At 41.8% G+C, this 27696-nt stretch overlaps 3 protein-coding genes and 1 long non-coding RNA gene across 14 annotated transcripts in view; 3 read left to right on the forward strand and 1 right to left on the reverse strand.

The window, feature by feature from the left end:
• EPB41L5 (erythrocyte membrane protein band 4.1 like 5) overlaps positions 1 to 5691 on the forward strand; it is a 59246-nt gene extending 53555 nt beyond the window's left edge. For all 6 annotated transcript variants that reach the window (XM_075757010.1, XM_075757009.1, XM_075757013.1 and 3 more), the window contains one exon: positions 545 to 5691. In XM_075757010.1, the coding sequence (XP_075613125.1) occupies positions 545 to 602 (58 nt within the window). In that variant the 3' untranslated portion in view covers positions 603 to 5691. The remainder of the gene's footprint in view (positions 1 to 544) is intronic.
• Positions 5692 to 8420: 2729 nt separating this feature from the next.
• LOC142602380 (host cell factor 2-like) lies at positions 8421 to 27322 on the reverse strand. 6 transcript variants are annotated; one of them, XM_075757018.1, is made up of 11 exons: positions 26925 to 27321; positions 26649 to 26870; positions 26133 to 26192; positions 25733 to 25841; positions 16725 to 16986; positions 15851 to 15930; positions 14975 to 15053; positions 13481 to 13527; positions 11869 to 11989; positions 10776 to 10962; positions 8421 to 10436 (listed from the first exon to the last, which is right to left on the reverse strand). In XM_075757018.1, the coding sequence occupies exons 5-11, from the start codon at positions 16885 to 16887 to the stop codon at positions 9749 to 9751; spliced, it is 1365 nt and encodes a 454-aa protein (XP_075613133.1). In that variant the 5' UTR covers positions 16888 to 16986; positions 25733 to 25841; positions 26133 to 26192; positions 26649 to 26870; positions 26925 to 27321; the 3' UTR covers positions 8421 to 9748. The 6 variants fall into 6 exon arrangements, with proteins under 6 accessions (XP_075613133.1, XP_075613134.1, XP_075613135.1 ...); XM_075757019.1 differs by lacking the exon at positions 26133 to 26192; XM_075757020.1 differs by lacking the exon at positions 25733 to 25841.
• On the forward strand, positions 13982 to 24056 carry LOC142602381 (uncharacterized). The gene is made up of 3 exons (XR_012836160.1): positions 13982 to 14065; positions 15284 to 15369; positions 23834 to 24056. It is a non-coding gene; the product is annotated as an uncharacterized LOC142602381 (long non-coding RNA).
• RALB (RAS like proto-oncogene B) overlaps positions 26353 to 27696 on the forward strand; it is a 65112-nt gene continuing 63768 nt past the window's right edge. Inside the window, exon 1 of the mRNA XM_075757024.1 lies at positions 26353 to 26526. The gene's annotated coding sequence lies outside the window, so the exon portion shown is untranslated. The remainder of the gene's footprint in view (positions 26527 to 27696) is intronic.

Consider the following 27696-nt stretch of genomic DNA (forward strand, 5'->3'; position numbering starts at 1 on the left):
TACAAAGGAACAAAGCTGGAGTCGGAGGTAAACCTGGTCGTTATAAGCGCTATACAATCAATTAATTCTTTTTATCATTTCACTCCAGTTTCTTTCCTTATTTGCTAACACCTCTTAGTACTGGGCTAAAATCGTGATACAGATTAATTTTCTGAGAAATCTCTTTACCATATTTCAATGCCTGTCAGAGGGTTGGGAAGGGGGGTGGAATGTCCCCCCGTTATTTCCAAGCTGTAAGGAAGTCAGAGAACAGAATCTGTAGAAAGTTTTCCCCTTTCTATTGCATTCTGCTATGCTGGTGGGGCAGAATGATGGCAGTGATGATCAGGTCTTGTAGTGAACCTCTTGTGATGCTGCTACTGCACTGTGTGAAATTGAGTCAGTTTGCTCTTCTGTGGGTTGTCCCTTGGCCTCATTAAATTACGAGGGGAACAGCTATTAATGCTCTTCGGAATGATACTCCTCTTTTTCTTTTGTAATCCATCATGGCAGATCTTTTGGAGGAGTGTATTTACAGGGCCTCATTATTTTTTTCCCTTTGTAGCCCAGTCACTGAGGATGCTACGATAAGGATGAAATGTTTACTCACCACTGAACTCTAGAACAAGGACTTTCTGCACTTCCCACCTTGTAAAAACTCCAGTCTTCTAACATATCTCCAAGGGATCCTTCCAACAGACTTGCTTGAGATCAGCCTCTTGCTGAATGGGAATGCCAGCTGGTTTGCTAGGATCCAAGAAGAGACATCTACATTTATTGCCATCTAACTGGAATTACAGTCTAACACGGGATATAAAACCACATGGACATTTGATCTTCTCCCTCAGGAGAAGTGAAATACCACACTGGAGCTAGTTCTGAACATGAGGAACAGAATCTAGTTGTGTTCCACTCACACTAGGTTTAGTCTTTCACCCTGTGCTGCCTCTCAAGTGTAATGGCAAGCGTTCACTGTGATGTTAGCTGTGTAGTGTCTGAGCACAGTATCCCCGATATCGGAAAGATGAGAACTTGTAGGGCCACCTTGCGGCCATACTACATACGGTGGCTCACGGTAGTGGTGACCGTTTCATACGGCCAAGGACATTTTTTCTGTGTGACTATTCACTCTGGTTTTCCTTTGTTTCACCAACACGTGCTCTCCTTTTTGGCCTTAAACCCCTTAATAATCCCTGTTCTTCTAGTCACAGTACCTGGAAAGAATGAAGATCTAGTCCATCAGTGACTAGCTATGTTCACTGGATTTGAGCTGCTCGTTGCAACCAGGAAAAAAAAATTAACCTGCCAAACAGCTTATAGCATTAGCAGACTACAGCAGAGGTCCCACACTTCAACACCGATTATTTAATTTCCAATATGACTCAAATACTTGCATTTTAGGCGAGAGACATGTATGTTTTAAATGCTGAAGCAGTGAAGGCATGAGTACAGCTTACCTCTGGAACTGATTACTGGTTAGTTTTGTTGTCATATAGGACTAGGAAGGAAAATAATTTTCTTGTTTCTGTTCATATTGTTTCTGGGTGTTGTTTCCAGATGCTGTGCTTTGGGAATACTTACCAGGTATGTTTGTGGCATGAGGGTAAGACTAGATCGGTTCTTGATACCACCTCGAATCCTGTTCCAAGCGTCATCTAATAGTTGTATGTGGAATAAAGAATAGAAAGAATAAGGTGAAAACAGGAAAAAAAGATTAAAAGTTCCTGTAAGCAGCTCACTTCTTTGTGGAAGAAAGGAAGGTAGGAGCTCTTTCAAGAGCATGCACCACAGAGCTGGTGAAAGCCTTTTGGTGCTGAGGTAAAGTACAGGATACAATATGTAGGAGATCCCTTGAGTCCTGGGCAGCAGAATCCTCACGCACACCTGTAGAGGTGAGCACATGGACCCTGGGGATACAGCCTGCGAAAAGGTCAGAGCAGTCAGAGGGAGGAAAACACAGAAGCCCGATGACGAACTCCACATCTCCTAACAGGGATGCACAGATGAAACAGCTGGGCTCTTTCCTTCTTAGGAAGAGGTTTGTACATATGGCTGGGGTTGGAGGATGCTTCCTGCATAGTGCTGCTGTTTATAAATACACACATGTGGTTCTTAGAAACGATTTTAAATGTGAAAGTTGTTTCTGAAACCTGTATGCACAACTTCATTTCTGCACACCGGCTGCGTGCACGTGTCTCGGTGTAGGTAAAGAATTGGACCAAACCACTGTGGGTTGTGCAAGTAAGCTGGTGCCCAGCTGGGCTGCGTCTTGCAGGGTCTGTCTGTCGTACTTGGGTGTTCTCACTACTGCTCTTGTTTGCAAGATGCTGAAAGAGGGTGTTAGGGAAGAAGCTAGGTGGCATTTCCATGGCCCACTGCCGCTCCTCAAAACCCCCAAGGCCTTAATAGAGAAACAGAAAACACGGGGAGCCCTTGGGACTGACGTACCAGAGTGACTCTGCAGACAGTGATGTGCAGCCGTTGCCTCAAGAACCAGGGGCCAGAATCGATGGCAGGCGCTTCAGGTCCCTCTCAGCCAGCGCCTGAAGCACTGTGTGGGGGCGGGCTCCCCACACTGCCAGCCAGAGGGGAGCTGCTGTCCTGGACCAGGTGGGATGTTTCTGCTCGGAGCTGTTCAGCACTGTCATCGTTACTTCCAGTTGAGTTTCAGCTTTTTTATATACCTTTCAGTCTGAGCTGTATTGCGTATTAAAATGTAGAAGGTTCAAATATCAACTGTTTTAGCCTGGATTAATAATGCAGTTGCCAGCAGAGTTCCTGCAGGAAAAGGGAAGCCCTGGCTACAACAGTCTGCTTCCTGCACAAAGCCAGGACTGTGTGGGGAAACTTGGCACTTGCTGTGGATCTGTTTGCTCAGCAGCTGAGCTGGCGTTCGCCGGCTACATGTGTTGGTTTGGTAAACAGAACGCAGCAGCATTTTCTTTAAGGCATGTTCGATGTTTGACTCTTCCTGTTGGGTTCAGGAGCTCTGTGAACGGGTAGCTTGAATCTCTCACAAAAGTAGAACAAGTTTACAGTTTTACAGCATTGCATGTTGAATACCATCCTTATTTGCTGTATGCCATTGCTTGGGAGCAATCTAACAAGTAAATAACATGTGTGTCCATCCCCCTAAAATCTAAATGGTTCCGAGCAGCCAACTGTTACTTCAGCACGGTCGGGATAGTGGTGATCGAAGGGGAATGCTGTGTTTTCACACATGTGCACACAAAAATTTCAAAGGGGGAAGGTTTTTTCTCAATTTTCAGAGGACTAATGCTTGAAACAATTTAAAAATTCAAAATTTTCAACTGTTAAACTGGAGACTTGCAATTTCAAGTAGATTCAGGGCTGCAAACCCAACTCTTTTCAGTGACATTTAATACTTGGAGCAAATATTCACTCCATTTACCTCAACATAGCTTATTTAGCTCTTCCAACTCCTGGTTTATGTAGGGAGCCTGGTGAGACTCAGGTGCCACAGTTAAGTGATCCAAACAGACACGTAGGTGGGTGTCTGGACATCCTGTAGTTTGGCATCACTGTTTTACTTTAAAGCTACAGGTATCGTGTTGTATCATGACTGGCTAACAGGTAACGTAGCATTACTCATCACCTGCATTTTATCAAACACAGGTAGGTATAATGGTTCCTACAGTTGGTGTTACAAAGTATTAATTAATGCCTGTGTGGCACTGAGAAAAAGGGATTTTCATACCATTGCTAGACTATGAATTGATTTGCTATAAGGTCCAATCATCCTCTAAAAGTTTATTTTTTGGTATTTATTGAAAGAGATTTATAAATCGAATTTTTGTGTGAGTCTGGTGTTGGGATGTTGGCAGGTCTGCCAACCGCTTAAAAGCTTTAAGAGTTGACAGGAATGAGTAAGTCCGTATTCTGTTGCAGTCCTTTGGAAAAAGCCAGCTCCCTGGTTTACAAAAAAAAAGAAAAAAAATCAATTTTTTTTCCTAGTGAAATTATTGCCTCTTGACTTACTACTGCCTATCCCAGCCTGTCCTCACTAACTGGCCTTGGACCCTTTTGCAGTGCGTGCATGTAATGCTGATCAGAGATGGAGGCTTTTTAACTCTTATCATTTAAAAATGATAACTTACACCAAAAACGTAAAAGTAATTGGATCTAAAACTAAAAGTGATTTTACTCCAATCGTACTCCATGAGTGATTGGAGTAAAAGATTTGATAGAAATCTTAACTTTATAATAATACAAGAAGCCCAGCCGGTATCTTAGACTGGTTAATCTCGGGGAGATGCTGGACCTTGGAGCTGCATTCCAGTCTCACCGTTTATTGCCAAAGGAGGAGACAGTCTACGTGTGCCAAGTGTGCGGCAGCACATTTGAAATGGGTGTTAAAACATGGGAGGTCAGGCCCTCCTGCACTTGGATTAAGGGAATCTCCTCTTTACCTCAGTAATAATGAGGTTTAATATTAGGTAACTCATATGACATAAAATAACTACTTACCTGGTAATCAGTCATGGTTAATGAATTAGCTTCAGTGTATTTGATTTTAAACTTAAATTCCAGATATACTTTGTCAAAGACAGCAGTGTAAAAGCGATTTTTTGGACACAACTTTGGCAAGAAAATTTTCAGCACCACTAGAGGAGCTCAGGTGAGTGGTCCAGTTACATTTGGGTCTCCTCCCAAAAACTGTTTTCAGCCCTTGCCTGTTATCTCTTTGCCTGCACCTTGTTCGTTTGCCTTTCTTGAAGCAAAGGTGCACCGCTAAGATCAGCGTGTCCTTCACAGAGAGCACTAGATAGATTTTTCACGTTATGAACATATTCTGGTACAACCCAAATCTTCCACAGATAAAGCGTGAGCAGCTCTGTTCCACGGCCAGCTAGCATTTAAAGCTCTCTCTGGGCCTCTAGAGTGTGTGTTAGTCTAGAAAGTTGTAGTAAAATTATACAGCTTAGATTGGTCACGTCACAGCTTTCAAATGCAGCTGGACAATCATAACTTTTATACCAAAAAATAAAAACAATCCATGCTAACAGTCTGTCAGTGGTGCAGGTGTAACCAGGGTGTGTTTGCTCTGAGCGAGCACCATAGCCGTAAGTACAGCGCCCTTCCCACCACCCTCGACTGGAGGTGGAGTTGATGTGACTTCCTTACGTGCCACACTACCTTGTCACGGTGTTCCAGAGGGGGATCCGGGTGGTCGGCACTGTTGAAAGCTGGGATCCATCACTTGGCACCGCGCGTGGTTGTGGGTGCTGCCCCTGCGGTGAAGTCAGACCTACACAGCAGGGAACCACAGGGTTCTCCCACAGAGTGTCTCCTCCTTTTTACTGTTTGGCTTCAGCACTCTGCGTCGTAAACACACACACCCCCCACCTGTAACTGGACAAACTTATTTTTGAAATATGTATGGATATTTTTTTAGCTAGATTTTTTTTGTGTTGAAGCCACACTAACTACTGTATTTTTACCTTTTATATGTAAAGCTTGGTAATAGCTCTCAATGTATAATTTATTTGTTGGATTTTTATAAAAACAAAGCACACCTTGCTTCTGTTTCACAACAGTAGTGATGTATGAACTGTTCTAGGCACTGCACTGAGATCTGTATTGAAATCGAAACTGTACGTGGGAACGAGAAACTGATTTGTAGTCCACTGAACGCAATCTTGAAATGTTTATACTGTAGTTTTGTCTTAAATACACCACATCAGTGCAAAAGTCTCGCAGAGCCATCTTTAAGCACCGCTGTGCTACGCCAGTACGGCAGTAAGAGACCGTTGGGTCGGCTGGGACTTGGGAGGGGAGCTGGGCGGTGGGCTGCTGCACCCCTGGGGTCACAGCCAAAGGTGTGTAGCAGACACGTGCCGCTGTGCTGAGCGCTCACCCGTCTTCAGCGTGAGGGATCTCTGCGGCAGGGCGTTAACTCTCTGCGGGACCGTTTGTCTGTCTGTGTCTGTACGCTGACGTCGCTTGGCGGCTTCGAATTTAAGAGAAGGGGACTTGGGTTGGAGAGAGATTTGTAAACTTACTTGGGATGTCAGAACTGCAGGTCATGTTATAAACTTAAGATGATATCTCTGCTTGCAGATAGATGCCAAATAATTAAATGCCTTCATTGCAAAAGAGCCGAGATTGTCTAGGAGGACTGTCAGGTGTTCAGTGGTTTTGAAAATCAAAGCACCGAGGTGTGTGCCCCGGAAGGAAGTTCGAACTTGGAGTATAGTTCCGCAACACGCAGACAGAAGTGCGTGCTGCTTGGCTGAGCAATCCTGCTTGTATTTCCGATATTCAAGGGATCGTTTTGTTTGGAAGTACAGTGGTGTTGATGATTGTTTAAAGGAAACCATTTATTTCCAAACTCCAACTTTGGTGAAGTGCTTCAGGTGGCAGCAAAGGGCAACCAAACCATTTGATCATATTCATTTCTCTACAATTAATAAAGTATCAAAAGGAAGTGAAATGATTCCATCCTAATGACTAAGCTCATAGAAAGTCATTTCCCTTGTGGCATAATTTGCTGTGTAGGTCAAACTACGATCCCACTGATAAGTCACTGAGTTGCTCTTCAAATCCATTGATAACTCACAAAACAATGAAATGTCTTTGGCTTTTTTTTATTTAAAATAAAGCAACCCTCTCTAAATGTCTACATTTTAAAAAGACAATCCCTCTGCCACTGATGCATTCTAATGTTCAGAAACCAAATGGTAATTAAAGACAACGAGCTTGTTGAGATAGTTAAGGCTGATCAATTTGTTCTTTTGTACATATGACTGATGAGTCAACACTGCATCTTGCCTCTCAGATGTGAATACCAAAGCACGTTGCATCCTTTTGCTTTTATTCTCCGGACTGAATTAGACTGTGGGCATAACTAACACATGGAAGCTTCCATTTTTTTTTTCAGAGACTTTTTAAACCAGCTAGCTTCCGTAGCAGCCCCTTCAGCCTGTGCCCAGCCAAAAATGATGTGTTTTGTTTCTAAATAGTTGCCATTAGTTGGAGTAATTCCATTCATTATTTCATGCAGGCCACCACAGAGCTTTCAGATGGCAGCAGCTTTTAGTCCCTCTCTTGGGCTCAGGATGAATTCTCATTAACTGCTGTGGTTATGGAGAAATACCACAACCACATCTACAAAGGTTCTCCTCTTCCTCTGTGAAAAGGTGACTGTGTTGGATAAAAAAAGTGCCAGGAAAACGGGAGTGAAACCACTCGAGGTGCTCAGAGAACCCTGTTAAGTGTAGCTGATCAGCAGTGGTTGAGTTTTGAAAAGGAGGAATGCCCAGGAAACAATACAGTGGTATGAGCAAGGACTCTCTGTAGGTCTTGGATTTGCAGGTTTTGGGGCCAGAACCTGAAATAGAGGTCAGGCATGTCCAGAAGGGTCTGAGGTGCTAGGCAGGAGGGCACTCCCACCACTGAGCAGTGCGGGATGCAGTTTTTTAAAGACCTGGGAATGGGCCAGCAAGGGGAGAAACAGCCTCTGGTGGCTCCGGTGAGTCTGCTGTACCCCAAATTCCCACTTTCGGGGCTGGAGCTCCCTTCCCTTCCATAGTATTATCTGAGCTTAACTCTGCAGCTCAGCTTCTGGTAAGCAAGCCCTGAGCCCACGGTCTCTCCAGTCACAGTCCCCCTCAGCTCCTGTGCACCTCCTGTCCTGTACAGGGGCTGGGGACCAGCAGGGCCCCTGCGGCATCGAGTGGTTTGAGAGGTTTAGGATTTCTTAGGTGAAGACGCGCTGTGCCGGAGGCGCTCGTGCCGCCACCTGACTTGGCAGGCTGGCAGAGGCAAGGGGAGGAAGAAACGGGGGCGATGGGCACGTTCTGCAAGCTGCTTTTTCCTCCCTGTGCCAAGGCATCGCCTTTGGGCTGGCTCGTGTCCTGCCTGCGTTGGCTCCAAGTAAATGCTAAACCCTTCATGGGGCTGCCAAAAAGGAGAGTTTGGGGGGGAGGAAGAAAGGAATGGCAGAGGCCGGTTGGCATTTTCCTGGGGCTCTTGCGCATCCCCAGGATACCTGTACCTGCCAGGAGGCCTTCGCATGACTTGGACAATCACTGGTTTATTGTTGCCCTTTCCAGTTATATTTCCTCCCATCACTCCTAGATAAAAGTCTGTACGTTACAGCAGCGCTCCCTGGGTAATGCCAAAAGAGACACGCCAGCCAGCAAAAGAAATACATGCTGCTGACTGAAGATTGCAGTGCTCTGCACGTGCTCAGCCCAATCACTGCACTGAAGTCCTTTTCGAGCATACCTCCTCAAATTGGGCGATTCCCCGTTCTCGGAGGGGAAATTCAAAGCCTGGGCAGCTCTCGAGGCTGGCTGAAATGCCTCGAGGTGACAGGCTTGCAAGGGCACATTCCTTATTCAGAAAGGTAAGTTGTTCATTTTGAAAATGTAAAAACATATTTTAAATTCATGACAGCTCAGAAAACAAGCACATGCTGATAGGAAATGCAGCAGGCTTTATTCATATGGCAGCAAACAATCCTGTGTCCAAACAAAGGTCACGGAAGGTCCAAATAACTCTTAAGTAGCTTTTTGCGAACTCATCTATAATTTTCCTATTGAATTCATGTGACAGCTACTTGTGAAGAGACGACAAAAGTATCTATAACTACTCTCACTTAAAATTCATTATTCCTATGAAACCTGTGAAAATTAATCTTTTCAAATATTCAGAAGGATTAAATTACACTTTGCAGTAATTTCAGACATCAGCATCTCTTCTTACAGAAGGCTGAAGTTCAGTTAGAAGGCCAGAATCTTAGTAACTTCTATGGAAATAAATACTTGAAACACTGGACAGTATTATCTTTCCAAAAAAGCCCTTTTTCTTTTCAACAAAGACAAACAAATGATACGGGAACTCAAGATTTACTAGTATAGAGGGGAAATGTGTAACAACTACTACACATGTTGACAAAACAGAGAGTTGGAAAAGCAGAAATCCCTTTGTGGCTAAAATTTGAGTTACCCATCAGAACAGCTTATGTTTTGTGCTGCTCCTGTCAAGCCTGCTGCCTTTTCCCCCCCGACCCCCACCTCAATAGAAAGTCAAAACCTGTTGCTCCTGGGCTCAGTCATTACCCCAACATGCACTGGGCAACTCCTCTTCCAGGCGTAACACACTCTCTCTGGTCTAATGCTGCACGTGGTTTTCCGAGGGAACTCGTGGTTTCACTTCCTCAGGGTTAGATTGAGTATCTTCTAGATTTCACTTGCTAATTTGCCTGTTGGATTTCTTCTCTGTTATAGGCTATCTCATGTTGCACATATATCGTGCAAAGAACGCTCAAGAAAATAAAATCTTAAAAGTTGTCATTAAGATTCAGCAAATCTCTCAAACGTGACCATAACATGCACAAATTTGATTTAAAAGCAGTTTTATGGGTGCAAGACGAGCAAGCTTGGCACCTGAAACAGCAGTTACAGAGCCAGTAGGGGTTACTTGTAGTTCTGATTTTCAAGGCAGCATCAGCCACTGCAATTTGAAAGGTGATTAACTGACCAGAAGAAAACGTAACAAAAAGAGCAGCATTCCAACAAGCTCCTCTCAGCAACTGCAACCTACATGCAAATTGTAACTTAAATATATGTCAGGTTTTGTTCACATTGTAAAAAAATCTGTTCACAGCAAGTATGAGAAGGTTTGATTTTTTTTTTTTCCCCCCCAGCCTGCTGATAGAAGCTGAAGACAGTTGCAAGCAGTTGGTTTACCACCTACTGGCAAGTTGGTGGAAATTTATTCTTTCACTTTGCAATCAAAGTGATCACAAGCTATCAAACTCCATTTGCCAGAATGAGATCTCCGAGAAGCTGGACAAAGGTTTACCCCCGACGAGCAGCAGCACGTTGGTATCGCTGCCAACTTCATCTACTGCGGTCGCGTACTGACAGTCGGTTCCCTCCTCTCCCACAACCTGAGCGGCAGCAAAAGTCTCTCTTTCTGAAGAGACAAACAGACGGAGAGACTCGTCCTTGGACAAAATGCTTGTTGCTCTGTTTGGGTCTAGTTCTGCCTCTGAAGTGGTTTGAAATGCACAAAAGCCCCCTGGCTCCAGAGGCAAGCCAAAGGTTTTCATTTCAATCGTGTTGCTTTCCTCGTGGCCAAACGCTCGGTACGCCGGCTGTTGACGGAAATAGTTGTAAAAGCGCGTGTGCTTCGGGATGGTCACCAGCTGGTGGTGGTCCTTCTGCTTACTGTTCCAATGGCTGGGGAATGTATTAGTGAAATCTGAGGTAGTTTGGAAATCAACACCAATTCCTAAGATGCAGTGATACATTTTAGAAGAAAAGTTTGCCTTTGTAGTACTACTAAGCTTCTTCCATGTCTGCGTACGGAAATGATACTTCCAGAGGTCATCGTTAGGACTGGAATTTGAAATTCCTCCACCAAAAATCAGCATAGAGTCTTTGAAGACTATTGAAGCGTGGCCTACCACTGGAGGAGGTCCTTGGCTAAATGTAAGAGAAACCAGCAGTTAAGGGGAGACCAACAAGAAACTAACACTGATTTTAGCCTCTATTTTTCTTTTGACTGAAAAGAATGACTGCTGAACAGCTGCATCGGGACATCAAAATTACACTGCCAACAGCTGGATCAACACCTTGCCAACAGCTCTTCCAAGCAAAGCCAAGAGGAGCCCCAGGGATGGCAGCGGTACTATGTCTTGATCTGAATGATTCCTACAATCATGGAAAGGGCAACATCTCCCCCTCTGCCTGTGCGCAGTATCAAATGGTAAGACTAATTCTCTCTTTCTGTGTTAATTTAGTCTAACAAACAGTATAGTTTACCTTGTTCTGATGTTGGACCAACTCCTGCTTACGAAGTCCCACTTCCATAAGTCCTTCTGTTCGCTCAGCCCCATCAGTCCTCCAAAGAGGTACATGCCTGTATGATAAACCACCGCTGAATGGCCATGCCGAGGTCCCGGGCCAGTGTTGTGAAGTGGGGTGGAAACACGCAACCATTTTCTTGTATCTGAAAGCAAAATGGTAATATATGAGATGCACCACATTTACACCCTAGTAGTTGAGAAGGGATTGATTTATTTCAAGAACAAAGTAACTGTTCTGTTGGAGAATAAGGGTTTCTGCTCTCAGCTTATTGTAAGTTAACAGCTTAGATTCTGACACTGAAAAAGTGCATTTAAAAAAATCAGTTTTGAAATAAACTTTTAATGAAAATATCAGATGCTGTGTGACAGATGCTATGGAAATTTTATTTACAGAGCAGTTTTTCCTACAGCTTTGTTAATTCATTAACTCTGACACAGAAAGATAATTTCCTGGCTATAAGAGGGAAAATCAGTCAACAAAAACATTCCTTCATTAATGTCTGTGCTTATTCTCCCTGTGAGGGAATGAAGGATGAGATAAACCCATCATTCATTTCAAAATAGCAAGTGAATGGCCACCAGATAACAAAAGCCATCCATTTAGGAAGTCTCTGGGAATCTGGTTTCCAACCACCACATTAGTGATGAATATGCTAATGAAACCATCTCCTGTCAGGTTGGGCTCCCCATGGTCAGTTCTAGATTTGAGATTCAGAAGATGGCATCAATAGGCTGAAGTCACAGTCTCTGCTGCATCTGAAAGTTTTTGGTAATCCTTGAAGAATGTAGTGAATAGTGAACAAAACATTCTCCCTGATTTTCAGCTCTAAAACTGGCAAACACTGCAAAACTTCTTCCAGTATAATAGTCTAATTCATTTCAGCTGGGTGTTAATTTGACAGAATTCATAATGAAATGCCGCCAAACAGAAGCGAAAACTAACTTAAAACGTTTCCACTGATAAGAATTTTCTTAAAAGCAAGCCATGCTTTCCTGCAGCAGTCATCGTTCTACACTCGATCAAAACCTTATCATGCTCTTTAACTTACCAAAATGGAAAGTCCAAAACTCCTGTGAAATGCCTCTGATGCCAAAGTATCCCCCATAGATGTACATGCTGGAATGGTACACTACTGCACTGTGACCTCTTCTGTTAGTTGGTGCCAAGCTCTAAAACAGTTTAATAGTAAGACAAAAATTGTTAACAGATCAAATCGTATCAGTAGCAATCAGTCTCTCTTAGGAATATGCCCAAGTAATGAAAACTATTGCTCTGGGTTGTGTTAAAACTTCTTTGACAGCACAGAATGAACCCGTCACTGAAGACCTGTATGGATGCAAATACAAACCATTCTCAAATCTAAGCAAACCTCCCTTTGTCAGTCCACCACAATATCACATGCCTACAGCCCCCCCTTCCCTGCACTCGCACGCTAGTGCTGCTTTCGCAACCACTGCTAGGCGTAGTTTCAGGTCATGTTGTAAATCAACCAGGTAACTCTTGGGAATATAATGGGAGGATGTAGCCCTTTCCACTATCAAAGCACAGCTTTTCCACACTGAGGAAACTTCAGTCCTAAGACTAACTCTTACTCATTTTGCTTGATGTGGATTTGCCCTGTCACGAGTGCCAGGCTATGCCCAGACCCTCAGCAGGAAACCAGGAGGTTCCCACTGTGTCCGCAGCAGTTGTCAGTGCTGCTGAGACTCACGGACCCAAACCTAGGGAGGCCCAGCTAAAGCCAAAACAAAATATAAGGTAAGTGTTTGGTTTTGTTCTTATGTTCTTCTTTGGTTATTTCTTCTCAAACAGCCCATTTTTTGTGGGGGAGCCACGTTCTCTATGTTCAGTTTAGGATAATTACAAGAAACCACTTACTCCTGTACGTAAGGAAGAGTTGACACATAATTCCATCATATTTGTTGTACATAAAAAAAAAAAAAAGTCATCAACCATACAACACCTTTTTTTTAAATTTTTTTCCTGCACAAATGACCCTGCAGTCTCAAACTTTCTCTGGACTCCTTTTCCAAACACAGGTAACCACAGCAGTAACTGTGTCACATCTTAACAATATTTTTTTGTGCAATTTCATAGCGTAGTAACATTGTGAGGATGAAGTTTGAATAACAAACAATCATTCTTTATACACCATGATACAAAACCAACATCATATAAGACCAAGACATAAATGCTTCCACTGAGGTTTCATTTAGAAGTGGCAATATCTTGGTGAGTCCAAGTCTTCAGCCTGAAGAAATGAAAAATGCTGCAGCACTTCATATCTCTAAATTTATTAGTGTGACTGCCAATCTGTGTTCACAACCCTACTTTTAAAAGCAGAGATCTCATGTATGGTTGCAATATTCCATTTAAAATTAGTTTTCTTGATAAGGATTTCAGAAAAACAGCAGTAGTAGTAGAGGAGAGGACTTAACTTCTTATATAGGACTTAAAATTTAAGAGCAGTATTTTTAAGCACTGTTTTAAAGAAGGAAAAAAGCTTTAGTTATTGAAAGTGCAAAGAAATAAAGTATAGCCACATGTCTCTGAAGAGATAAGATTGGAACTGTTTGGGGGAACATATTTCGAAGCAATCTGTTTAATCAACAAAGCAACAGGCATTTGATTCACACATTCACCACTTCCTGGCTCCTTACCTCAGTCTCTGCTGGTACGTTACGGCACTCTGTCCATCTTGCAGAATCTAGGGGATTGTTTTAATAAAGCGCAGTTTATATCCCAGACCACAAGAGGACACTCCTCCAACATTAATTTTTCAAATTACATAGTTTAAATAGTTTTCCTGTATCCTTATCTGTTATCGAATCACGGAGATACCATACTGTGTTTCCTGTTTCCTAAGGCTAAATTTCACAATGCAGAAGTAATCTGTGACTTTCAGCATTTTCTGAACTTGCAGAATCCCCAGATTTACCAATGTATGTGTGGCTTCTTCTATTTATTATGTAAACCTTATGACAATAGCCTTATTTTTCTTGTTCCTTATCACAGATCCCTTAAAAGTAGTCCTCCAATAACAGTCAAAAATCACCGATCTGTGATCACCATGAAGGAGTGGAAATACCAGATACCCAGCACCAGAGGAAGAATGAGAAAGCAGTGCAAGCTTACATTAAGTAAAAGCTATACCTGCCAGGAAAGATTTTAAATAATGACCATCAAAAAACTACACATGCAACAAATTTTGAATAACTCATTCCCAATTTTCACTGATAAGTACTGTGAGTAATAAGATGCTTTCTCCTATGAAATATATTCTATCTGAGGATCTCTGTTCTTTCAGCAGGTATTTCAGACAAATGATGGAAAACAACAAAAGGATTAAAAAAAACCCCACTGACTTAAGGTTACATACTGAAGTAGCAAAAGAGGCCAGGAAACTTAAATCTTGGTCTTGCCACAAGATTTACTAGCTCAAAAAGATATCAATCAATCTCTTTCTGTCCTCCATCTGACATCAAAACAAGCAGCCATTACTATACGCAGTATTTCCAAAGCCAGAATATATAATGTATGACATTACTATTAAATTCAAATGTTGTACTGCTTTTATTAAATACACACTTAACAGATCCTAAATGTTTGTTCTTAGGAAAAAAAAAAAAACCCCGTGTTGTGAAATGCTGATGTTCATTTCCCACATTCTTATTTAATTATACTTGTTTTTTCCTGTTTCATCATTGCTGTTGCCAGCTTATGTATTTCTTCAGTAAAAATACAAAATGAGATATACTGTACTGATCTAGCTTCTTCCATAATAAAACAAAGAGCTTGGCTTTAAAAATTTCTTTAACATAAGGAAAAAACTTTAAATATTATACGCAATAATTATTAGGTTTTATGATCAAATAGGAAACTTGGGGGGGGGGAGAGGAATGGAAATCTGGAGACCTTAAAATATATAAAGTTTTCCCATACAATACTTTATAATTAAAGTAAGAGCTGACTCTTTGATAGCTTAACAGCTTAATTTTAGGGGGAGAATATACACAGTTTTACACACGTTACTTCTTGTAAAGCCTAGGGAAGGCTATGTTATAAGCAGCAGAAAAGAGTTTGATTCTTACTATTTACTAGTACCTATGGACTTGGAATGTACCACGGGAGAGACTGGCTATTGTGTATCATACCAATGTCATATATCCAGAGAGGAGTTTTTGCTTGTGTGAAAGCAGAATCCACCATCCCACCAAAAATACACAGAGTGCCCTGTGAAATGCAAAAATATTTGTAACTTACAAATAGGTATATAGCATAAAAATAATTGTTTAAACAATTCTGAAATTAAAAAGCTGCCATCACCAAAATATAATTAACAATAACGCATATGATGATCTATTAACAATTGAAGAGCCAATCACAAAAAGCCACCAACTTTTAATCATGTCTTTACCCTCTCCCAGTAGGAAACCCTGATGAACGTTGTGCTATTGTAACAGGGACGGCATTCCAGAATTACTCACTTCCTCATCGATCTGGGACAGCTTGAGGGATGCGATCTGGAGCTCTCAGAGGCATTGCTCAGGTAATAACACATTATGCATGTTTGTAGAAAGATTTCATTGCATTGCAGCTCCTGATATCCTAAATTCTGTTCTCCCCTCACAGATAAAGCTGTAATTCTTTCCCGTCCCTCTTGTACGCAAGTTCTCAAGTGAATGTTTTTACGCTGTAGCTTATCATGCAAATGAATTCAGAGCAACTGTTACAACTATACAACTAAGTCAAAGAATGTGCTGCCAAGGTCTTTTTATTTTGTATTACTATTACGTCCTGAGCCCTGACTGAGGAAATGAGGGAGCTGCATACTGCTGCAAAGCTAACCTACTGTCACTTTATTCAGAAAGATTCCAAAATATTGGTGCAGCTACATCCAGAATTGCACTGACATAAAAGTATTTTCTGAGTGTAGTATTTCAGTATATAATAATCTATGGCATTTTATTTCATTGTACAATAGGAAATAAAGTGTTGGGATATGGACAGTATGAATCTTGGTCTACTACCTTATAAGCCACCATTGAATGTTCTTCCAGTTCTTCTGGACCATCTCTTGGGCAATCCAGCATTTCCCATTCCTTTTTCACTATAAACCAAAGTTAAAGTCAAGACAGCGGTGCGCTCAACACACAAACATTAGGGAAAAGATGAAAAGATCAGCTTTGAATTGGCTGCACTGGCAGGGTCAATGGGGGAAAATGAAGCATTTTGTCATCTTTTCTGTTAGTTCAGAAAACGGAGGCACTTCCCCCAAAATGAAATATGTGCATTTCTTCTATTTAGCAAATTTAAATGTAATAGAAATCAATCTTGTTACTGCTTTTATTTTAATGGTATACTGTTACCGACATCAAAACCCGACTATTCCATGAGCATGAGTCCCAGCACAATTTTATGTTTTATTCCAGTAACAACAATTACAGAGGGAACACCATACATTAAGTCAAAACAAACAAAGTATCATATTTGATAGTGCATTATTAATACAATTTTACAAGGTAACGTATTCATGTGTTCCCTTTGGGCACTTTTTAACATGGGAATAGTTTGTGCATGTAAGAGTCAAGAAAACTATGTCTTTTGTATCCCTTGCTAGAGCTATGATATTTTAAATCACTTGGTATTTCTGGTTTACAAAAAAAAAAAAAAAAAAAAGAAAAAAAAAGAGGGAACTGAATTGCTGAAATCTAAACTTTCTGGGACACCTGCAACAGAAACAAACACACCATTTGCCTAGTGAACAAAATGCAATTTATCCATCATTTTGATGGAGAGACTTTAAACGGGGATAATCTGTTAACTACTGCGTATCCACAATTCCATGATGGTTGGATGTAGAATCTCTTTAACCCTGACATAAAAGTGAAGGGGCAAACTTACCTATATTGTATCGCCAAAAATCCCTGAGACTGCTGGTGTTCCGCCCTCCATAAAGATAAACAAATCCTCTGCAAATAATACAAGCGTGTTTATACCGATCGCAGGGAGAGGGTTTCTTTTGGGGTGCAGATTTCCAATCACAGTGTGCAGTCTTTCCTTGCATGCTGACAACTAGGACTGTATCCAAGTATCAGCTGCAAAGGATAGCCATGTTAGGGGAGGGTCCCAAAACATCAGGGACAGGGCTTAAACCCTTCTTGGTCTGTAAAAAGAAAAAAAAAAAAAGAAGATAGAAAAAAAAGAAAAATCTGTGCCTTACGATAAAAAGTTACTGTGTTTTCTTTTCATTCCCATCAAAAGCAACCTGACAATTTTGGCCATCTGTGATAATACGCTAACTTAAGTAAAGCATTTGCAATGCTGATTCTCAGAGTCTTACATCAGCGAGACTGGGACAGGAACATTCCTGGAGCTGAAAGTTTTCTAAAGAACATCAGTGAGCTGAAGCAACAAACTGTAACATGGTAGAAATTAAGGCTTGGTCTTTTTTCACTACAAAAAAAGTACTTAAAACAAACCTGTACTTACAAAACAAACTTTGTAAAGAGTGAATATTACAGATTAAATTAATGCATGAGCAGTTGTCCAGAATTTTAGACTTTCACCTGTAAACCAGCTGAAATTTGAATGCATCTGAAAAAAATGACACAATCCTTTCATGTGCCACAAGATGTCACTGTGTTCTGTGAAGACAGAAGTACCAGGAACAACATGCTTCTATTAATCCTTTCTAAAATGTAGCATGGTTAGGGCTCTGAAGTAGATTATTTTATGAAGCAATAAAAAATTAAGTAAATCAGCATTCAGCCAAATTTTGAGATTTGTATTGGTAACACATCCAAGGTGACGTCACGAAATGAGGTACAGAGTCCCAATTCCAAGCCTATTTCAGCGAAAGCCAGATTCCAGCCGTATCGAGGACCTAGGATGGAAATTGATAGGTAACAATCTGTCAGTATGGACACGCTGTTAACTCTTAAGTACTGCAAAGTAATGCCTGGTCTTCCACAGTTACTGTGTTTTCCATGCTTAACTTCTCTAGTTAAAGTATGCATGTATTTAGCATCCCAGTGGATAAAGTCATATAACTCTCAGCTCAACATAATGATCGTGCAGCAAATCCCTTCTTTTGATTTGAGGCTATTTCCAAGATAAATGTGATAAACCTATGCATGCTTGGCCCAATTATTTCCAATTTAAAAAAAAAAAACCAAACCCACAAACAACCAAACAGCAGACATACCCAATTTACCCTGGATGTACAGCAATAAAACCATTTACATCCACAGAGAACTTTCATTACAGCTGCTGCCCACGGCTTCCCTGAGCAGTGACGAGGCTGGACATTTTCCCTCCATCTCTTCAGAAATGGGATGACAGTAACAACGCCCTTACAAAGCCTGGCCATTTCATGTCACCAGCAGCAGTAGGCAGGCACTGGGGCCATTCACCAACTTCCAGCCTGGTGCATCAGGGTCTGTGTGTGCCAAGTGGATTTTTCAAAGTAGCCACTGCACAGTACTCACAGGCTATCTTCCTTGAAAAGATGCCTTAGACTAAACTCTTTTCAGTGGTGCCCAGCGACAGGACAAGGGGCAACAGGCATAACTGGAACACAGGAAGTTCCAGCTGAACATGAGGAAAAATTTCTTTACTTTGAGGGTGACAGAGCACTGGAGCAGGCTGCCCAGAGAGGTTGTGGTGTCGCCTTCTCTGGAGATAATTCAAACCCGCCTGGACATGATCCTGCTTTAGCAGGGAGGCTGGACTAGATGATCTCCAGAGGTCCCTTCCAACCCCTACCATTCTGTGAATCTGTGGAAAGTTTTGGGTTCCCAGGTTAATTCACAAGTACACTGCATAAAAGCAGCAAAGCTGCTGTCAGATCAGGAACCGCTTCCAGGTAAAATTTGAAATGTAAATTGTTTTTCACAAATGGTAATTTAAACTTTCTTTAGGCCAGAACAGTTACTTAGAAATACAACAATAACCAGGTAAGTTAACCAAAGCTCTCTTCTTCAGATCTACATGCAGGTATTTTTACTATATGCATTGCCATAGCATAACTTAAGACATATGAACTGTGCCTTGAAGTTGATTGTGTAAAACTATATTTAGCCATATATATGCCAATGAAGGTCAACATAAGCACTGTTCGCCCTGTGCGTATCTGAATACAGGATTAGGGGGTATGTACAGAGACCACAAAGTATCTAGATCTCCGTCAAAAGTTGCAGTGTTATAAAAAGGAAAGAGCAATGTTCTCTTGGATTCAGTGATGAACAAGCAGTTAAATTAAAAAAAAAAACCCAACTATAGATTTCTGTAAAACTACTTTATATGTCCGTGAACATGCTGAGTGATAGTGGCCAGCTTCATAACCCTTTATTTATTTTTCTATGTATTTCTATAATAAGCCTTCCTTTTTATTTTTCTCTCAGAATACTGCATGTCTTCTGTTTCACTACTGCACTAGAAGCAACATTTTTGTTTCACAGTTTTCAGTACTCTGCCTCTATGCCAACATCCCTTGTTTGGAAGGGTTTATATATCAAGCAGCACAAAAGCATATCCCCTTCTTCAAACATTTTCTCCTGTGTTCAGTGATTCCCTTGTTTTTGAAAGCCTGGATTTGTCCCAGCAAATTCATGAGCTATCCTTCCCTCCACCCATGAACAAGGTTCCTCATTGTCCCTTCACGTCATCTCCTCCCTCAAGGCTCTGGCAGATCAGCTGCAACGTGACTGCTCTGGTTTGCTGCTCCACCAGGTGTAAAGGCAAGGGGTGTAGCCAAAACTCAGTCACTCCAGTTCACAGCCTGCTGCACTGTTATAGTGGCCATTCCCTCATGGCCCCTGCTGTCAGAAGTACCTGTCAGCAAAATGCCAATGTAAAATCTGGGAGAAAAGATGGCCGTCACACCATAAATTACCATTTAAGCAGGTAGGCTATCTGAAGTGATCTGGAAATGCTGATACTCTGGAGCTGAAGTCTGCAGAGCTAGCTCAGGTGTAGATGGCTTTGAGCACTCCCTGTGTGCTGCTTCAGAAGCTAGCTCAAGGCCAGAATAGCAGCAGCCTCCTATGCTGGTAGAAAATGAAGACTGGTGCTTACTCAACTCTCTCTTTAAAATCAGATTGGCTCCATCAAGTTTGTGCTGAGCTGGTTAGAGAAAGCCTAGCTGACCTTGGGACAGTGCCACATGCTTTTTGTAGCATGCATGTTATCCCAGGTCCTTGCATTTTCTGGGGTATCGCTGCTGCTACGGTCCTAAAAATACCAAGTGAACTGTAGCTCAGTACCCCTCTGATATTACTGACCCCTCCCTCTGTTAAATGTAGGAAGTTAGGACAGAGTCTTTATAAAATATGAACAGCTTAACTGTTACTTTGATTCCTGAAATCAAAATAACTATAATAAGACAACATGCTATAGTGAGATGCTTCAAATACCAAATATTCTATTTGCAAAAGGCATAAGCCTGTATTTCCACTATATCTGAAATTTGTATGTATCACTATTTATTCCAAAAGGAAGTGAGTCCAGGAAGTGCTTATAAGATGAGCCCTTACTACATCTCTCTTGTCAGGTGCTTACAGACAAGTCCAGGGTGAGTTGCATGTAATTTGAGGGGGAAAAAAAAAAAAAAAGACAGTAAAACAAGCTCCAGAAGATACAGTTGTATTTCATATTCATATATTTCATATTGATATGAAATGCATATATCTAATGTATCTCTAAAATTTACCATTTGTAAGACTGGAATATATTCAGTGACAAAAACACGTTAGAGAATCTCTTGCAGCATATTCTGGCAAGAATAGCTATTCAAATTGTGTTAATTTTTTTATGCAAACCAGTATTGTAAGCTATTACTGTAGAAAACTGAAGTTTTATGTTTTGTCTGAAAGAATACAAGATTGGCAGCATTTGCAAAGGTGTGCATTTCTCTTTTCCAGGGGAATTAGTAGCTATGAAGTAGTGATGTGTTATAGTGTGTAAGTCCATAATACTTTATGGCATGCTATTGAAAAGGGAAAAGCAGCTAAAGTCACGAAACATAGATTCTCTCCCTAACTCTGCCAAAGCTTCTGTGTAACTGTGGCCAATTCATCTATTTACTTCCACAGCTAAGCGGGGACAAAGACACCTCCTTTGTAAAACACTTCAAATTTGCTGTTGTGTGACAGTGCCAAGGTATTACTCCTATTGACATAATTTAATGTGAAAGAGGTGATAGGTCTCTGCTACTAATACTTTACAAAGGTAAAATAGGCTTGTCCCCTTGAGGGTTTTTTTTCCCCAGCTATAGAACTGGTTATTCCTCTTCCTGTATATTTGTTTGTTATTCTTCCTACAAACCTTGCCTCCTATTATACAAACAGAAGAAGACAGCCCTGATTTCATATAGTAGATTAGCAACAAAATCCTGTCCCCTTGTTTATCTACCCCAGCTGAACTCTGTGTAAGGCAGGCAAGCAGGATGGGATAACAAAAGGCCAATCTGGCATTAACTGAATGAGTGTCTCCTCCCAGTCACACCTTCTGAGCATCAGCTGACCCTTGTGAATCACAGGTGTTTACTCTCTGGGCATAAAGCATTCTTGGAGGCCGACCTACAATCACTTAAACAGATCAGTTAACAAACTGCTTCATTTCAGAGTCGGGGAAAAGACACGTTCAAAGTTAATCTTGAATCTTGCCTTTCATCACTCATATTTTACATTACAAACTTGACTCCCGGATTGCCTTTCTATAAAACCAGACTCACCGAAGTTCATCTACCATCCACCTTAACAGTGCCGTTTCTGAAGAAAAACTGCTACTCTTCTGAGAACAATGGCACCAAGCAATATCATCTGTGTCATGCAACACTGACCTCATCTTCAACTTGGTAAAAGCAAGATCAATTATCCAATAGGAAGCTCTAACTTCAGCAGAATTTCCAAAAAAAATACCCAAAAAGACAACTCAGTACATTTTTATCCAACTGTGGTTTTTTTTCTAAAACAGCTGTAGCACACAAAAAAAATGGCTGCTGCTCTCCAAACTCTGCTGCCATTTCATTCTAAAAATAGCTCCTGTGCAATCAACCCCAATTGTTAAACGGCTGGAGGATCTGTGAGACAAGGACCTAAAGAGCTGCAATTAGTGTGGTAACTATAGCACAGAATGCTTATCAATTAATGGCGCCACGCTACTGTTTCATAATACAAATAATTCAGGAAATGTAGAAAGACAGGAATTACTTCAGGAAATGTAGTTTATATGTTCATTATATAATTATTTACATTTCTATTAGATGTGGTTTCTCAGACAAATGATTTATTTATTTGAAGTGTTACTTAAATAGATTGTCATTAAAGCTTTTTTTCTACCTCGGTCCCCTGATTCATTTCCATCTGTTTTCCATATACTCAGAAAAGTTTCAGATTTAAGAGGATGGAGCCTTTTGAAATATAATGAGATATGAAACCACTCATATTGGGGGGGGGAAGCAGGAAATCTTTTTGTTTGTTTGTTTTGTTAATGACCTAGCCTTCTGAGCTCAACCCTTGAACCTTTCTGTGTAGAATACCGTATTTTCTTTTTAAGTTACTTGATGTTTTACTGCTTTTCAAAAATAATAACAGATCTTCACAGTTCTACTTATCTTACAAACCTTTGCTTTAGTGGTGGTTTCATTGTAATGTGTGTTCCAGTAGGACTGCCTGCATGAATATGGAGAAGACATTAACCAAAGACTTGCAGTTACAGATTACTACCTTTCAAAACAAAACCACTTTGTTTAGAATAGAGGGCAGGGCTTTTTTCAGTATATCACATTTACTTGCAATGCTTTACCATGTGTGATAGATTTTTAGTATCCTCAGGTTTGCTATTTTATTATTTCCTAAATCAAATTATTATGAACCATTTATAGAGTGGGTTTGTTTGTCTGCTTGTTTTCAAAGTACAGAAATTAATTTTTAGAGATGCTCAGCTTCAGAATTTTAACCTGAAAGTCCAGAATGGCTTTGGGAATATAGAGTATGTGTAATATTTCTGAATTATTAGAATTCTGAATTGAAATAAGGACCTCGTTTTGCTACATGTTGTAAAAGATGAAGTTAGTACATGACTGAGCTTACAACTGAAGGAGTCAAGACAAAGGGAAGGAGATGGAAAACTGTTCTTACAGGGGGAAGTTGAAGGACAGAAAGAAGAAAATAACTCTTTGAATTTTAACAAGTTTAGGGTAGTATTCGTAAACATTATCATTGTTATATTTCAGTGGTTCTGAATGCTTTCTGTAGTGAACAGGTATTTGAAAGGAGATAACTCTTCTAAAACGGTCATGTATAATTACAGTTTCTATATACTGTAAACCTATATATGTAACTACTACTTCTGGAGTATGCAGTCCTATACCACAGAGGACACTGGCACCTTTACTGCAAAACAGATGAGAGCATCTCCTTGTGAACAGCTGTCTGCCTGTCTCTTGAGCTCTGCAGGTAAGGTATTGCATTTCTTTAATTCAGATCACATAAATATTAAAGCTCTAATTTCAAAATTTCATAATATAAATTTATATGGTTGCATATAATTGCAAAATTAAATTTTACAAATTTAAATTATTAGTATATTCTCTTTTGGATTTTGTTTCTAGAAGCTTTCACCCAAAAAAAGAAATCCTTTATGTTCATTATAGTGTAGCACTACTCCATCTCTATTACAAAGTGAGTTCTGAAGGAGTAATAAATGTAAGAATTTATTAAATAAAGAAGTAGAAATATATCCAGTTGTATTTTCTCTGTGCTAGGTATATTTCTGCTTTTTAAGTAAACAAATACAACTTGGTTTGGGGTAATACAGTAAATATTTCATCTATTTCCCAAATATGGTGGCACAAATACAGCATGTTATGGACATACAAATCCAGTGCACCAGCCATGCCTGATCAAAAGTTTATGCTGATAATCAGTGTGTGTATGGGTTTTGGTTGGTTTTTTTTTTTTTTTTTTTGGTCCTTCAGAAATCTAATCTGCTTTTCAAATCTTATTTAGGGTCTTGTTGGTGACTTCATCCATAGGCATGTCAAGAGCTCAGTCTCTGTTGTGGCCTTACAATGTAACTGGGATAGATGCCCTGACTGTAAAGTGTCTCTGCAGCAAGATGGCCCTTTGGACATTAGCTGAGACAAACAGGTAATTTCTCAAGTTCTAGATGTGGCAGAGGGAGAAAATACAGTTCCTGGTCCTCACACTTAAAGATAAAAGAAATGAGAAACTCCCACCATGTTCACAGGGCAGTCTAAGATGTATTTCACCTTTTACCCTTTTCTTGGAAGTAATTTGTACTGTCACCACTGGAAACAGGTCATTCCAATACATGGGTCATCACCCCTTCCCCCCCAGAAATAGCAGTTTTCAGTGTTCCTAGAAGGCATCGTTTTGGGATTTCACAAAAATGTACTAGTTGGATTCTTTCAAGATACAGTAGGTAGATGTCCTGGAGGTTCAATGTAATAAATCTGTACTGAGGTGTGATTGAATGCATCTTCTTGACAGCTTGTGACCTGCTGCTGAAGCAACTTCAAAATACTTTCTTTCCTAAGGGAGACTCTACTAGCACTAATTCACAAAATTTTCTAGGTTAGGAAGAAAGGCTCTGGTTGACAAAGGAGTCAGTGACTGCCCAGTCTGCCTATTCTCTTCAGGCACAAATTAGAGTACTATAGTGTACACTTAACAGCTGAGAGTGTATCAGTGAAAAGCTATTATCTTCCATTAAAAAAAAAAAGTATGCACTGAATTTTACTTGTTTGTTCTTTATAATCCCTGACTGAGGAAAAGGAACATCTAATAAAACACTCAGCCACACTTACAACTTAATGCCACACTTCATGGAAGATAGACAATGTGTTTTTCTTGTCTCCAAGACATTTTGCCCTTAGACAAACATGGAGCAATGGGGTAGAGAAGATATACAAGGTTATGAGAATAGAAGAAGCTGTAGCTCGAAGAAATATGAAGGAGGAAAGAGAGGGCATTTGGCAATGAGAATAATAAAGTTTTCCAGCTGGCAAATATTAAAACATCCAGATATCATGTTAGAATCAATATGAATTTAGATTACCCAGTATGGGAGAAGTCATGAGAGACTTGCGTGAGAAAGAATCAGGTGGTGCAACTGGAAAGACTGTCAGTAATGACTGGAGGAAAAACTGAGAACAAAAAGGATCTTTTATAGGGAAGATGAATTTACACAGTCAGGTGAAAAAAATGGTTGCATAAAAACACATGATACAATTGCATAGCTGGAATAGACTGCATAGAGAGGAATAGCTAGATTTTAGTCTGGCAAGGAAAACAAAGGAGTCAGGCGGGCAAACAGCAATAATAACCGTGGTGGTTCACAATAACCTTGATGCCAACAGTTACTGGGCTGCACCAGCAAATGGAAAAAATACAAACCCACATAATTTCAATATATAAAGGAGACAGAAAGCATATGAGTAACTTTACACATACACATTGTCGCTCCAAATTCAAATAGAATTACTCATGTGAATAAAACCAGTGATATGCATGAGCCTGCACAATGTAGCCTAGATACCAGAGCAAAAGAAGGACGAACTCTTTTGTTAGAAGCCTGAAAAAATGTTTTGCAAGCTTTTTTCATATTCAGACTCCGAATGACAGGGTCCATTTTTGACTGGAGCCTGGCTTTCTGAAAATTCCTAACTCCCAGCTAACGTGGTCCAGTATTCATCCCAAGCCAGATACACTTTGGCTTGGGTTTTGGATGGTTGTTGCATTTCTTTGTTTTTCTTTTGCTTGGTAGAAGGCATTTTGTTGCTTTATGCTCTTTGATTGTGGAAAAGGAAATAAGCAAAAGGAGGGCACTGAATCTCCTAAATTGGAAGCGAGGAAACAAGAGCTCTGGCTGGCCCTACCACAGACCTCCTGTGCAGCATCGCGGAAGTTGCAGGTCCCCTTTCCCCAGCCATCTCCTGGCTGCAGAGCGCTGACACTGCTTCCTTCCTTTCATGTGTTTTGTTTCATTTCATACCTTTGAGCGAAAGCAACTTCGTGTACAACTGTACAGAGCTGTACAACGTTAGCATTGTGCAACAGTGCAACGGCGTGTACTGAAAGGCTAAATGTTCCCTGTGCTGCAGTGTGTGCCTTAGAGCTGGTCAGTGCCCTCACCACCTCCCCTCTGCTCCCCTTCTCCGGGTGACAGTGCCGGCGCCTTAGGCACTGGCTTCTCCTCGGGGGACAGTGCGGTGTCTCTGGCTGTACCAGGTGCCCCTGGGCCTACCACCCCTCCTGCTGTGCCCCTGCCCCAGGCAGGCCTCACCTCTGCACGTCCCTCTTCTCTCCGGGTGCTGCTGATCACCACCTCAGCTGGGGTTTGGTCCTGACAGGACACAGGGGGAAAGAAGAAAAAAAAAGAAAGAGGAAAAATAAGAGTCTTGTGAGCCTGTATTTGGCCAGGAGTAAACCCAGCCCGACTGCCCCCACTGCCTCCCCTCAGGTTTGCCCACACAGGGGGACACCATACCCTGCACACCCCTCACCCCAGGCACCAAACGGCAACACACCCCCCCCCCAACCCCAGAAGGGAAGGGAAGGATACTCCTCGGACGGTGAGAGCCGAGGCCACCAACCCTCAGCCAGGAGTAGGGAGCAGGGCCCCTCCGCCCGGAGGTCGCCGGGCACAGCGTGAGACGACGGGCGCTGCCGCGGACGGGGTGAGGGGGCGCCGGCAGGCCTGTCCCGCGTGCCTGTCAGCACCCAGGAGCGAAACCCCCTCCCTCGGGCAGCAGCCGGGAGCCTCCGCCCGCCTCCACCCTTCCCCCGGGCTCCCTCTCACCTCCTAAGGGCGGCGGGGCTAGCGGTGAGCCCGGGGCCGGCGGGAGGCGCGGTCCCTGCCCCGAGCCTGCGCGGCGGCGGTGGAGGCACGAAAGCGGCTCGGTGTGCTGCGATCTGCCCGCGCCGCTGCTGCTGTCCCCTGGGTGGGGACAGGCTCCGGGAGGAGCTGGTGGTGTCGCGGTCCTGGCGTGCGCGCCGCGGCCGGGGGCAGGACCGGATCCGCCTGGCCGCGGGGTCCCCTTGCAGGGTGGCGGGGAAGCGGCAGGACCGGATCCGCCTGGCCGCGGGGTCCCCTTGCAGGGTGGCGGGGAAGCGGGTGATGCTGGAGACAGGAGGCTGTGCTGAGCATTTGTAAGGTCTTACGGGCTGGGGACATTGCCGGGAGAAGTGTACCGTAGTCGTTTACTGCTGTGTCATAGCCCTGTTAATCACGAGGAATGTATAAAATCTTGTGTCTGGCCTGAACGCAGCCAGAAACAAACTTTTTTTTCTTTTTTTGTTGTTGGTGAGAAGGGGGAGCACGGAGAGCGGTTGGTTGTTTCTGCGCTCAGTTCCAAGCCCTTTTTAAGTCAGCATTTAGCCCAAAGATCCTTCTCTGTATGCTCTCCTGAGCCTCTGAGCCACAGCCCCAGTTCTTGCTTGGACTTGTGTCCTTGGCTTTCTGCTTCAGCTTCCACGGGGTTTGGTTTGGTGGTGGTGGTTTGTTTTTTTTTTTTTTTTTATCTCTCTGTTTCTCTTTTACAGCTACATAAGGTTTCATAAAACAGTCAGGAATGAAACTCCCCCGCCCACACGTGCCTCTGTTTTCCATGTTGACATGTTTTCCTGTTTTGGGGTGGAGGCTTCTACTTTTTCTTTAGTATTGCTCCTAAAAAAGAAAGAACGTAATTGTTTTTTCAAATTATTGTGAGGCCAATAGATACACCCAGTTCATAGCAATGCAAAGCCTGTGGCCTGGACTATGTGAATAATATGCATACCTTCATTTATATTATGTATAATATATCTGAGTATGGTAGCAATATATGCTTCTGAATTTTTCATGCTAG

This window comes from Balearica regulorum, chromosome 6 (genome assembly GCF_011004875.1).
Source record: "Balearica regulorum gibbericeps isolate bBalReg1 chromosome 6, bBalReg1.pri, whole genome shotgun sequence".
NCBI lineage: Eukaryota > Metazoa > Chordata > Aves > Gruiformes > Gruidae > Balearica > Balearica regulorum.